General features: G+C 39.4%; 1 protein-coding gene across 1 annotated transcript in view; it reads right to left on the bottom strand.

Moving 5' to 3' along the window:
- The window catches only part of LOC116989016 (sodium/glucose cotransporter 2-like), a 38,300-nt gene that overhangs the window by 5,622 nt on the left and 20,645 nt on the right, over window positions 1-12,033 (bottom strand). The window contains exons 9-14 of the mRNA XM_033046131.1: window positions 11,748-11,883; window positions 11,219-11,326; window positions 7,558-7,708; window positions 6,942-7,110; window positions 4,866-5,081; window positions 887-1,025 (exon numbers count right to left, since the gene is read on the bottom strand). Coding sequence (XP_032902022.1) covers window positions 887-1,025; window positions 4,866-5,081; window positions 6,942-7,110; window positions 7,558-7,708; window positions 11,219-11,326; window positions 11,748-11,883 — 919 coding nt within the window. The remainder of the gene's footprint in view (window positions 1-886; window positions 1,026-4,865; window positions 5,082-6,941; window positions 7,111-7,557; window positions 7,709-11,218; window positions 11,327-11,747; window positions 11,884-12,033) is intronic.

Genomic DNA, 12,033 nt, shown 5'->3' with positions numbered 1-12,033 from the left:
GGCAAGAGATATCGCAGCATCAAAGCCCGGACTACAAGACTGCTAAACAGCTTCCTACCACAGGCTGTGAGGCTGCTAAACAGTCACTCTGTACTCACAGTCACCTGATTCTGCGGCTGGCACGGACACTTTAATAACTGGCACTGGCCACTCAAATCAGCTGCCCCGGACATTTTTATGATTGGTTTTACTGTATTTTAACGTTGTTGTTTTACCTGCTTTTAACTATTTATACTGTTCCATCAGGGACTGGATTGTTTTTAGTGTTATTATGTGTGAAATGTTTTAAATTTCATGTGCGATGCTGGAAACGTCTTTTCCCTGGAAATGTCTTTTCATTTTGCACTGTACAACTGTTGCTTGCAAGATGACAATAAAGGTTGATTGATTGATTGAATTAGACCTTAGGGCCTATTTGCTAAGGGCCCATGTTACTCCACAACTAAACCTTCAGTCTTTCAACTAAGTATCCATTTATTTTTTACTGGATACAATAATCATGGCTTCAGCATTCACAATCATTTCTCTGTGTGTAATCAAGTTTTGTGCAATGTCTTGCCTCACAAGGAACTCATTCATCAAAATAATTTCCTTGTGTTGTGTTCAATTATCAGTTCTCTGAACATTTAATAAAGCTCCCCCGTCTTCCTTCCCCCCCCCCCCCCCCCTTAGAATCATAGAAAACTAAGACACAAAAGGAAGCCATTGGCCTATCATGTTGATACAATAAAGAGTTAGTTATACTCTTGTTCCTTTTGTAAATTTAAAACATCTTTGGATTGTTAAAATTTTTAACCTGCCAATATTTTTTCATAACTTTTCTTTGCTTTGGTCCGTTTCTAGTTCCCCTGTAACCTTAGTAGCTATAAATTTCCAGCCTTACTACCTGTTGTCACTGGGTGCATGCCAACCGTGCTGTTTTCTACTTCTTCTTGTACTTTCAGAGTTGGCTTCACCATTTCAATAACGTCCAGGTCAACCCTTTCAGCCTGGCTGTAGCGAAGGCTGTACACCAGGCGATGGAGCTGAAGACCCAAATATGTACAATTAGTATAATTTCTGTGACTCTGATAATGAAACCCATTCTGAAACCAATCCAATTTTATCCAGTTTCATTATGTCTTGGCTTTTACATTCTTTATATGTCCATATCATTCTTAGAAGCTGCTTTAAATATCTTGTAAACCTCACCAAACTTTCATTTCAAATCATAATTATTTACTCTGCCTGTTTAGTATCATCTGCACACTTGGACTTCACTGTCCCTGGCTTTATATACAAATTATTCAAGTGCACAGTCAACCAAAGTGGTCCCAGAATAGAAGTTAATGTTTCCTGGCATTTAATGTTTAAAAATCCTGCCATCTGTTCCTTCCCTTCAGGCAAGTTTTTCATCTTGTTTACCATAAAACTTCAATTCTATGCCACTTAATTTCCTCCAAAAAAGTTTTCTGTGTAGTAGATTATCAATGTCTTTCTGGAAGTCTGTTTGCACCACATCCATTGGACTTGTTCATCTACCATCTGTTACACCTCAAAGATATCTTATTCTCATTATGTATTAGCTCATTTTTGCCAATCTGTTTATCTTTTACTCTTTGTTGACTCTCTCTGTCTTTAGATCCATGTCTCTATCTTCATTATCTCATCCTTTATAATCTGCTTTTTTACATTGCCTCCTAATTTATCTCAGTCTCTTGCCATTTTAGTGTTTCTCCATCTATCTTCTGCTGCTAACAATCAGTCTCTTTTTCCTCTTCCCTTGCTGTCTGCCCTCTTCTGTAAGTACACCAGGGTGCCTTTTATCTCCCTTCACCTCATTGTCTCTCTCCTCTCTTTCACATATCTTTATTCACCTCTTCGGATTCCAGATTCAGGGACAGTTTCTTCCCAGCTGTTATCAAGCAACTGAACCATCCTAACAACAACTAAAGAGCAGTCCTGAACTACTACTTACTTAATTGGAGACCCTTGGACTATCTTTGATCGGACTCTACTGGCTTTATCTTGCACTAAATATTATTCATGTTATTCCCTTGATCATGCATCTGTACACTGTAGACGGCTCAATTGTAATCATGTATATTGTCTTTCCGCTAACAGGTTAGCACGCAACAAAAGCTTTCCCTGTACCTTAGTACATGTGACAATAAATTAAACAAAAACTCAAATTCTCTCTCATTCTCTTTTTTCTCCTTTCTTCTATCAGTATCTTTTACCATGAGAAATTTAAACTGAGCCAATCGCAGATCAACAGATAAAGAGAAGTAGATGCAGCACATCTGATTGATAAAATTCACAAGAGAAAATGCCACACACGAGGCACATAATTAGGGCTCATGGGACATCAACATGGACTGAGAACTGGTTACAGATGGACTTGTACACCACAATTATCTGGATTAAACTCCATCTGCCATTTCTCAGCCAATTTCATCGGCATCACTCTATATCCTATGACAACTCCACAATATCAACAACTTCACCAATCTTCGTGGCATCTGCAAACTTCCTGATCATGCCTTCTTCATCGACATGCATGAGTAATAATCTTTCAAAACTCTTTAGATTCTGGAGTAGTTCCTGAGGATTGGCGGGTAGCAAACGTAACCCCACTTTTTAAGAAGGGAGGGAGAGAGAAAACGGGGAATTACAGACCAGTTAGTCTAACATCGGTAGTGGGGAAACTGCTAGAGTCAGTTATTAAAGATGGGATAGCAGCACATTTGGAAAGTGGTGAAATCATTGGACAAAGTCAGCATGGATTTACAAAAGGTAAATCATGTCTGACGAATCTTATAGAATTCTTCGAGGATGTAACTAGTAGCGTGGATAGGGGAGAACCAGTGGATGTGGTGTATCTGGACTTCCAGAAGGCTTTCGACAAGGTCCCACATAAGAGATTAGTTTACAAACTTAAAGCACACGGTATTGGGGGTTCAGTATTGATGTGGATAGAGAACTGGCTGGCAAACAGGAAGCAAAGAGTAGGAGTAAACGGGTCCTTTTCACAATGGCAGGCAGTGACTAGTGGGGTACCGCAAGGCTCAGTGCTGGGACCCCAGCTATTTACAATATATATTAATGATCTGGATGAGGGAATTGAAGGCAATATCTCCAAGTTTGCGGATGACACTAAGCTGGGGGGCAGTGTTAGCTGTGAGGAGGATGCTAGGAGACTGCAAGGTGACTTGGATAGGCTGGGTGAGTGGGCAAATGTTTGGCAGATGCAGTATAATGTGGATAAATGTGAGGTTATCCATTTTGGTGGCAAAAACAGGAAAGCAGACTATTATCTAAATGGTGGCCGACTAGGAAAAGGGGAGATGCAGCGAGACCTGGGTGTCATGGTACACCAGTCATTGAAAGTGGGCATGCAGGTGCAGCAGGCAGTGAAGAAAGCGAATGGTATGTTAGCTTTCATAGCAAAAGGATTTGAGTATAGGAGCAGGGAGGTTCTACTGCAGTTGTACAGGGTCTTGGTGAGACCACACCTGGAGTATTGCGTACAGTTTTGGTCTCCAAATCTGAGGAAGGACATTATTGCCATAGAGGGAGTGCAGAGAAGGTTCACCAGACTGATTCCTGGGATGTCAGGACTGTCTTATGAAGAAAGACTGGATAGACTTGGTTTATACTCTCTAGAATTTAGGAGATTGAGAGGGGATCTTATAGAAGCTTACAAAATTCTTAAGGGGTTGGACAGGCTAGATGCAGGAAGATTGCTCCCGATGTTGGGGAAGTCCAGGACAAGGGGTCACAGCTTAAGGATAAGGGGGAAATCCTTTAAAACCGAGATGAGAAGAACTTTTTTCACACAGAGAGTGGTGAATCTCTGGAACTCTCTGCCACAGAGGGTAGTCGAGGCCAGTTCATTGGCTATATTTAAGAGGGAGTTAGATGTGGCCCTTGTGGCTAAGGGGATCAGAGGGTATGGAGAGAAGGCAGGTACGGGATACTGAGTTGGATGATCAGCCATGATCATATTGAATGGCGGTGCAGGCTCGAAGGGCCGAATGGCCTACTCCTGCACCTAATTTCTATGTTTCTATGTTTCTATGACATCCAAACCATTCATGTACAAACTGCAAGGGCGCCAAAACTGATCCCAATTAAACTTCTCTAGCCACAGCCAACCAGTCGCACAAAAAATCCTCTATTACCGATCACCCAATCTTGCAATCTTTTTCATCTGCACTTCCTCTGTAGCTGTAACACTATATGCGGCACTCAGTTTCCTTTTACTTTCTGCACTTACCTGTTGCATTTGTGTATTATTTAACTGGATAGCCCACGGTATCTTGTTGCACATGACAATAATAAATCACAATATCACTACTCTCTATTTCAGGTGCTCAGTTACCACATTTTTAAGACTTAAAAATTCTGACAGTGAAGCTACTAAGGAATTAAGGTATTAAGGAATGTGAGGAAGTGTGGTGAGGTAGAAGAAGACCAGAATTATATTTAAGAAAGAACTGCAGATGGTGGAACAATTGAATGTAGACAAAAAATGCTGGAGAAACTCAGCGGGTGAGGCAGCATCTTTGGAAAGAAGGAATAGGCGACGTTTCGGGTCGAGACCCTTCTTCAGATGAACTTGTACACCAAGGTGCACTCAGACTGAAGAAGGGTCTCGACCTGAAACGTCGCCTATTCCTTCTCTCCATAGATGCTGCATCTCCTGCTGAGTTTCTTCAGCATTTTTTGATTATTGATTGATGACGCAAATGGGTTACTCTTGCTGCTATCAGAAATAGAAAGATAAAAATAGTTAATGAGACAAGCACATTGCGATAAAGGGTAAATATTATGCCTTTCTTCGTTGTGAAATAGAAGCCAATTATTAATCAACAAAAACTCACATGTTTTTCTTCGATCTTTGGAGTGCAGAAGGAGATGATGAGGACCAGGATACATGTGCAGCTGAACAAAATGATGGCAAAATGGAGGTAGTGGATGCCACAGAAGATAAAGGGGCAAGAGGATGGGAAGATGCAGCTGCCCGTGCCATAGACAAACTCGGCTATCATGCGACAGAGACCCATTGCCAGACCTCCGATCAAACCCCAGAAGGCACCCTGCAGAGTAATGGACAGGAATCTAATCACAACTAGCAGCAAGTATGCTCATCTATAGCAATTATTATTAAAGTTACTAACAATCCTATAAACCAATGGCAGTAAGTAATTTTTGGGTCCAGCCTGCATGTTAATCATAATCCTCTATCACCTCTGAGAGGGTTTTTACTTATGGAAAATCAGATATTAAGCATGGAAAGACTGATTCATTACTCAGTTTTAATCTAACTTCAGGCGAAGGAAACCATGAAAGTCTTAAAGTGTAGTTTAGTGAAAGAACTAAAGAAATAACCATTCCATCAGTATAATTATCAGAAAAAGTAATTATCTGAGGATCTTTTAATCATCTAAGGATCCTTTAAAATTTAAGACAGTTATCCTTTTAAGCAAAGCAGGGTGGAAAATGAGTATTGTGTATCTCAATGAATCAAAGTAAGGTTATATGTCTCTCCAGCACCCATTGGAATAAGTCAAAACAACGAGGAGTAACTTGATTGATTGAAAAATACAGCATAGAAATAGGCTCTTCGGCTCACTAAGTCCATGCTGACTATCAATCAAATCAAATTCAAATGTATTTGTCACATGCACCATAAGGTGCAGTGAAGTGAATTTACTCATTCACACCAGTTCTACGTCATCCCACTTTATCATCCACTGCCTACACACGAGGGAGAATTTACAGAGGCCAATTAACCTACACACCCGCACATCTTTGGGAAGTGGGAGGAAACCGGAGCAGCCAGAGGACACCCACGTGCTCACAGGGAGAACGTGCAAACTTCACACAGTCGCACCCTGGCCTCTGGCTCTGTGTGCCGCCCTAATTTGTAGGATTGTGGCTCTTACTCCATGACTCTCAGGAATCCAGGAAGAACATCACTGGGGAAGTGCAAGATGAACATTGAGAGAAAATTGAACATTGGTTCCAATTCCTCTGAAAAATGTTAACACAGGAGAAGGAAAAAAAAATCAAGAGTCTGGTTCGTCCACTGTTTGGCAACGGTTTGTATCGTCAGCCACTGTTTCACTTATTCAGTCAAATGCCGGTCATGTAGGAGGAGCAGATACTGGGAATGAGGAGGTTATACAGTGAAAGTAACCTGTCACCAGGGTAGATTTAAGAAGGAGTTGCATTGTCTGTACTCCCAGTGACAGAGTACCTCCCAGGTTTAGTTACTACTTTTTTCTTGTGTACTTATTCTGACTCCTTTAATTTCCACATACCTCTGCTCTATTTCTGACTTCATTTTATTGATAAATTATGAAAATATCCACGGCAATTTAAATTGCATAATTACAGTTCCCTAATAGAAGGAAGGGGAGAAGATGATTTCCTTGCCTGAAACTAGAGAAGATGATTTCCTTGCTCAGAAGCACAGCTGACAGAAGAAATATAAATGAAAAGACAAGTCTTTCAGACTATGGGCACTCTCTATCGCAGGTAGCTTATTCTCCGTTCATACTTGTTCAAATCAGTTCCAATTCTGTTGTGAAGGGCAGAACTTCTGGTCATCAGCATTCATCTTTACCTGCCCATCACAAAGATAAGCTCCATTCTCAGACCTGATATATCCATCGATATGAGGTGTGTAACTCAGGGTATTTGGTTTATGTTCCAAATTTGAGACCCCTTCATTAGAACTATACCACATTTTCTTTAAAATATTGAACCCGGTTGATCCATGTCCAACACTTTGTGCACCTGGCTAATGTGTGTCTCAAAGGGAAGTATGGCAGGTGCTTCACATTGTATCTAACATGTTGTATTTGTTCTGGGAATAATAAGGGATCAATCTGGAGATGAATAGGATATTATACATTTCCATCAGTCACTCTTATATCAGAATAGCTACTTACTGGCTCATTGATCCTTTTCACAAAGACACCCAGCAGGACAACTGCGCCAATGGGTGGTGCCAAATAACTGGTGACAGACTGGATATAGTCGAAGAGTTGTCCACTTTGTGCTGCCTGTACCACAGGTATCCATGCAATGCTGATCGTGACAATACAGAGAATCCAGATCCTGAGGAACAGGACAAGGAAATTTGCGATTCATACCTGTTGCTATGATTAGTTCTATTTTGCATATGTACATCAATTTGTACCCTTGATTCCTCTTTTGCACTGTTTCCTGAAATAAATCCTAGCCATGATATTTAAGAATAAGATAAAGTAGAAAGAGAGGTTGCATATGACTTTGTGATTGTAATGGCACTGCGGTCAAAATGTAGCCATGTACAGCCAGTAAGATTAGAAGAAGATAATTCACTCAGTCTTTCGAACAATGAGCAACATGTGTAATTATTTCCAGCTGCAGTGAACTAAAATTCCTGGAATTATTTAACTAACAATTAAAATGTTGCAGGGGTTAATATCTTCAAGATTGATGAGCTGTGATGTGCCAAAATGTCTTCATTCGTCTGTAATTCTGTTGCGAAACATGTCTTTGATTCTGTTAATGACCATTCACCTGCCAACAATCATTAGTTCCTTGTTGCTGGCTTGCTTCCGGATTCTTGCCCAGATGTCCATGGTGAAGAGAGTGCTGCTGCTATTGAAGATGGATGCCAGTGAACTCATGAGAGCTGCTAACATAACTGCAAGCATTAAACCACGAAGACCTGTACAGGGGAGCCAAGCAAATTTAAATTAATCATGCATCAAGGGGAGATAGTGAACAATAGCATTATACAGAGCAGAACAACTCAGTATGGCTGATCACAAAAAGCTGGAGTAACTCAGCGGGTCGAACAGCATCTCTGGAGAATAGGTGAAGTTGCGGATTGAGACCTTTCTTCGGACCTGAAACGCCACCTATTCGTTTTCTCCAGAGATGCTGTTTGACCCACAGAATTACTCCAGATTTTTGTGTCTATCTTCAGTTTAAACCAGCATCTGCAGTTCCTTCCTACACATTGAGGATGAATAAAGTACCACCTGAAAACTATGGGTATATATAAAAAGGACACAATGGGGAAAGTGTAGATGTAAAATGTAGACATACTGGGAACAGTGCGAAGATTAGGATAGACTGCTTGGGAACATTTGCATCCAAATTATGCTACTGAACTAGCAACGCAGAGACCTGGACTGTTACCACAGAGACATGAGTACAAAGGTCATCTCGTAAACTAGGCAATTTAAATTCAGTGAATGAAGTATACTGAGAATAAAAACCTAGTATCTTGATTCATGAGGTTACTGGAATGTTGTAAAAGTCTACTTGGTTTATTAATATCCCTCTAGAGGATTTTTACCTTTCCCTGGCCTGCCATTGATTCCAGACCCACAGTAATGCTCTTTGAAATGATCTGGCACACCATTCAGTTCTATCAAATTGCTAAAAATAGACAATTGATGATTAAACTCAGGTATAAAAGTAATTTACTTGTTTTCACCAGTAGAGTAGAGAACTCCAGTAGAGTTGTACCACTAACATTGCAGTTTTGACCCATTTATACTTAAACTGGCGGCCACTTTTATAACCGTATGATGCATTAGCCCATGCCTGCTTAGCTTCACCTCTGAATAAAAGTTTGTTGATCCACTGGCAATATCAAAGGCATGTCCAGTAGCCCCCCCCCCAGGACCTTTTCTCAGCTGTCTCACAGACAAATCAAGTGACATGCACCTAATTGCATCTAATGTCACTGTGGTGCAGATATTACCTGCCATTCATAAGCTCATGCCTGAAATGATGTCCGGGTCTTACTGTATGCAAAGACGAGTGGCCTCATTATTTGTGGAGTTGCAAATACAACAGAATGTGATGGTTCCCAGCCAAAGACCCTACTTTGGACACATCTGCACTTTAGTCTGTTTTGACTGTTTTGACTGTTTTACTGTTTTTTTTTTATTTTTTTTATTTATTTATTAGAAGTAGACATATTATACAATGTAATTACATATTATAGTAGAAAAAAAACTTTTCATATACATCAGTCATACATTATTAAAATTTTCCATTATCAATTACTTCTGCTTCTAGTATTTTTATTTTTTATAGAAAGCGAGAAAAAGAGAGGGTAGAAAGTTACAAATAAAAGAGGAAGCAAAAAAAAAAAAAAAAAAAAAAAAAAAAACACAACAGAAAAACAAGGAAGGTGGAATGGGTTACCTGTAATACATCAATGGAGATAGGTTCGTAGGTTATAAAGTATAGAGTATAGTTTTTCATCTGTTCCTGAGTTCAAGTTTCAGCTGGGTCCTCGTGCTGTGCCAGTCTATCCCTTCAGATAGTTAATGAATGGAGCCCAAATTTTATGGAAAAGATCTTGTTTGTCCATTAAGACAAGTCTAATTCTTTCTAAGTATAGGGTCTCCGACATTTCCGTAATCCACATTTTGATTGTGGGGGTTGTAGGGCCTTTCCAAAATTTTAATATTAATTTTTTTCCGGTTATTATACTGTAATTGAGGAAGTTTCTTTGGTTTGTTGTGAGTGTTAAGCTTTGTTCTGATATTCCAAGTATTATTAATTTTGTGTCTGGGTCCAGTTTTGTATTAATAACTTTTGAAGTTATTTCAAAAATATCTGTCCAGAAATGTTTAAGTTTTATACAGTTTGCAAAAGTATGTGTTAAATTAGCCTCTAAATGTAGACATTTATCACAAATAGGAGAGATTTGTGGGAAAATTCTATTTAGTTTTATTTTAGAGAAGTGTAGTCTATGTAAGACCTTGAATTGTATTAAAATATGTCTGGCATTTAATGAACATTGATGTATTTGTTGTAAACTTTCGTCCCACATATCTTTCGTGATAGGATGACCTATTTCAATTTCCCATTTGTATCTATGTAGTTCGGTCGGTGGTACCTCGTTATTTAGTAGGGTGTTATAAATATAAGCTATTAGTTTTTCAGTATTAGGATGCTTGTTCAGACACTCATCAAGAATTTCTGATTCCCTATTCTTGTAAACTTGTGTATTAGATTTAACATAATCTCTAATTTGTAGATATCTGAAAAAATTATTTGAGTGCAGTCCATAATTCAGTTGTAACTCTTGAAATGAAAGAAAAGTACCTTTCCCAATGTTCTTTTTACAAACCATGTTCTCGGGGTATCTAAATCTAAATTGTATTAGTTATTTAAGTTATGACATCGGATGGAAGCTGCATACCAAATCTCGTTGCACTTGTGTGCAATGACAATAAAATATATTATTATTATTATTATTATTATGATCTAATGATGGCCATCAGTGGTGTTGGAAGGAATTGCAGGTGCAGATTTACACTGAAGACAGACACAAAATGCTGGAGTAACTCAGCAGGACAGGCAGCATCTCTGGATCAAAGAGATCTCTGGAGATAAGATGATTAGTTTCCAACAACAGTGGCATTCTCTCTCAAATTAAAGACAAGGCTCAGGATTAAAATGTAAAAAGTTCCAGAGATGATGCCTGTCCCGTTGAGTTACTCCAGCATTTTGTGTCTATCTATGACCATCAGTGAGTCAGCTGGAGATGGGTGAGCCTAGGACTCTAACCTGAGCAACTCACATTGTAGAGCTAAGATGATTAGTCTCCAAAAACAGTGGCATTCTACACCAAATTAAAGGCAAGGCACAGGATTAAAATGTAAAAAGTAGGTGAAGATAATAGAAATAAAGAAATATTAAAATCATAGCACCAAATTTGGATTTTAATACTGAAGTATTAAGGGAGGAGTGGAGTGATGTAAAGAGTCCCTTAAGAACTGAAGGAGATCTCTGAGTTGAAATGAGAAGTTGAGCACACTTATTTACGATTGAGTAGTACTCTATCATGCAGTGAGTGGCAGGGAGGGATAACTACCTTACTTAAGGTTGCAATTGGCTCCAATGCGGCTGTGGTAGGGTTATGATCAATGCTCATAGACCACTGTGGGAAAGTGCTGTATGTTTTGCAATTGATTGATATGGAATCGTGATCCATTATGATTTCTCTTTCAATGAATTAATTTCCCTTACGCAAGGTACAGGTAATATACCAGAGGGCAGTCAGCATCCATGCAGGTGAAAAGAGAGCAGCAACAGTCAGAGGAATTGGTGAGATAAATTCTAAATTGAACACAGAGAAGCTTCAGGGAGAGGGGGGAATACAATTTGAGCTATTTGTAGCTTGGTTACAGTGAAACAGATTGTTTACCCTTGGGCATCAGGGCAACCACCAGCTTTGGGTAGGCAATGTTCGAGCAACCAACTGGAGTGCCACATATCTTCTCACATTCCTCTGGCACAACACATGCAACCTCATCTACGGGACAAAATGGAAGCTCTTTAGAATGAACTGCATTGCTGTTTCAAAAAATGTCCCAAATTAACTCCTTATAATGAATACCATTTAGTATTATCCCAAATTTTAATCAACTATTGATTGACATGCTGGAAAGAATAAAACTCTTTGTCACATAAATATTGCTTGACCAGATAGAGCACTCTGAGCAATTACCCCCATTTTATTACCGTTCACCTCACTGGCTAATTAACGCCCTTCAACTTCCACCCTCATCTCCGGTCACTATCAGGTTCTTGAACCAATCTACACCACACTAATCCAGCTGAGTGCTAACCTGAGGGAAGGCCTCAGCAATAATCTGTAGCATTTTTAGTTTTCATGTTTCCTCACAGAAATGTTCATGCATGGAATAAATAGCCATTTGATAAAGAAAACTTACCTGGGTATAGAATTCGACTGATCATGCCAGGCAAGACCATCAGATACATGGGCAACAACTTTATGTAACCACATAGAACACAACCAGCCTTCACGTGTGTCAGGTTCTTAGCAGCTAAGCATCGTTGGATGATGACCTGGAAGAGATGCATATTTTTTTTTAAATGGGAGAAATATCTGAAGTAGACAGTCTAAATTTAAAGCAAAAACAATCTGCTAGAGGAACTCGGAGAAGTCTGAAGAAGGGTTTCGGCCCGAAACGTCGCCTATTTCCTTCGCTCCATAGA

This window comes from Amblyraja radiata, chromosome 28, assembly GCF_010909765.2.
Source record: "Amblyraja radiata isolate CabotCenter1 chromosome 28, sAmbRad1.1.pri, whole genome shotgun sequence".
Classification (NCBI taxonomy): Eukaryota; Metazoa; Chordata; class Chondrichthyes; order Rajiformes; family Rajidae; genus Amblyraja; species Amblyraja radiata.
Note: the sequence above shows the minus strand (reverse complement) of the source record. Positions and strands in the feature narration are given on the sequence as shown.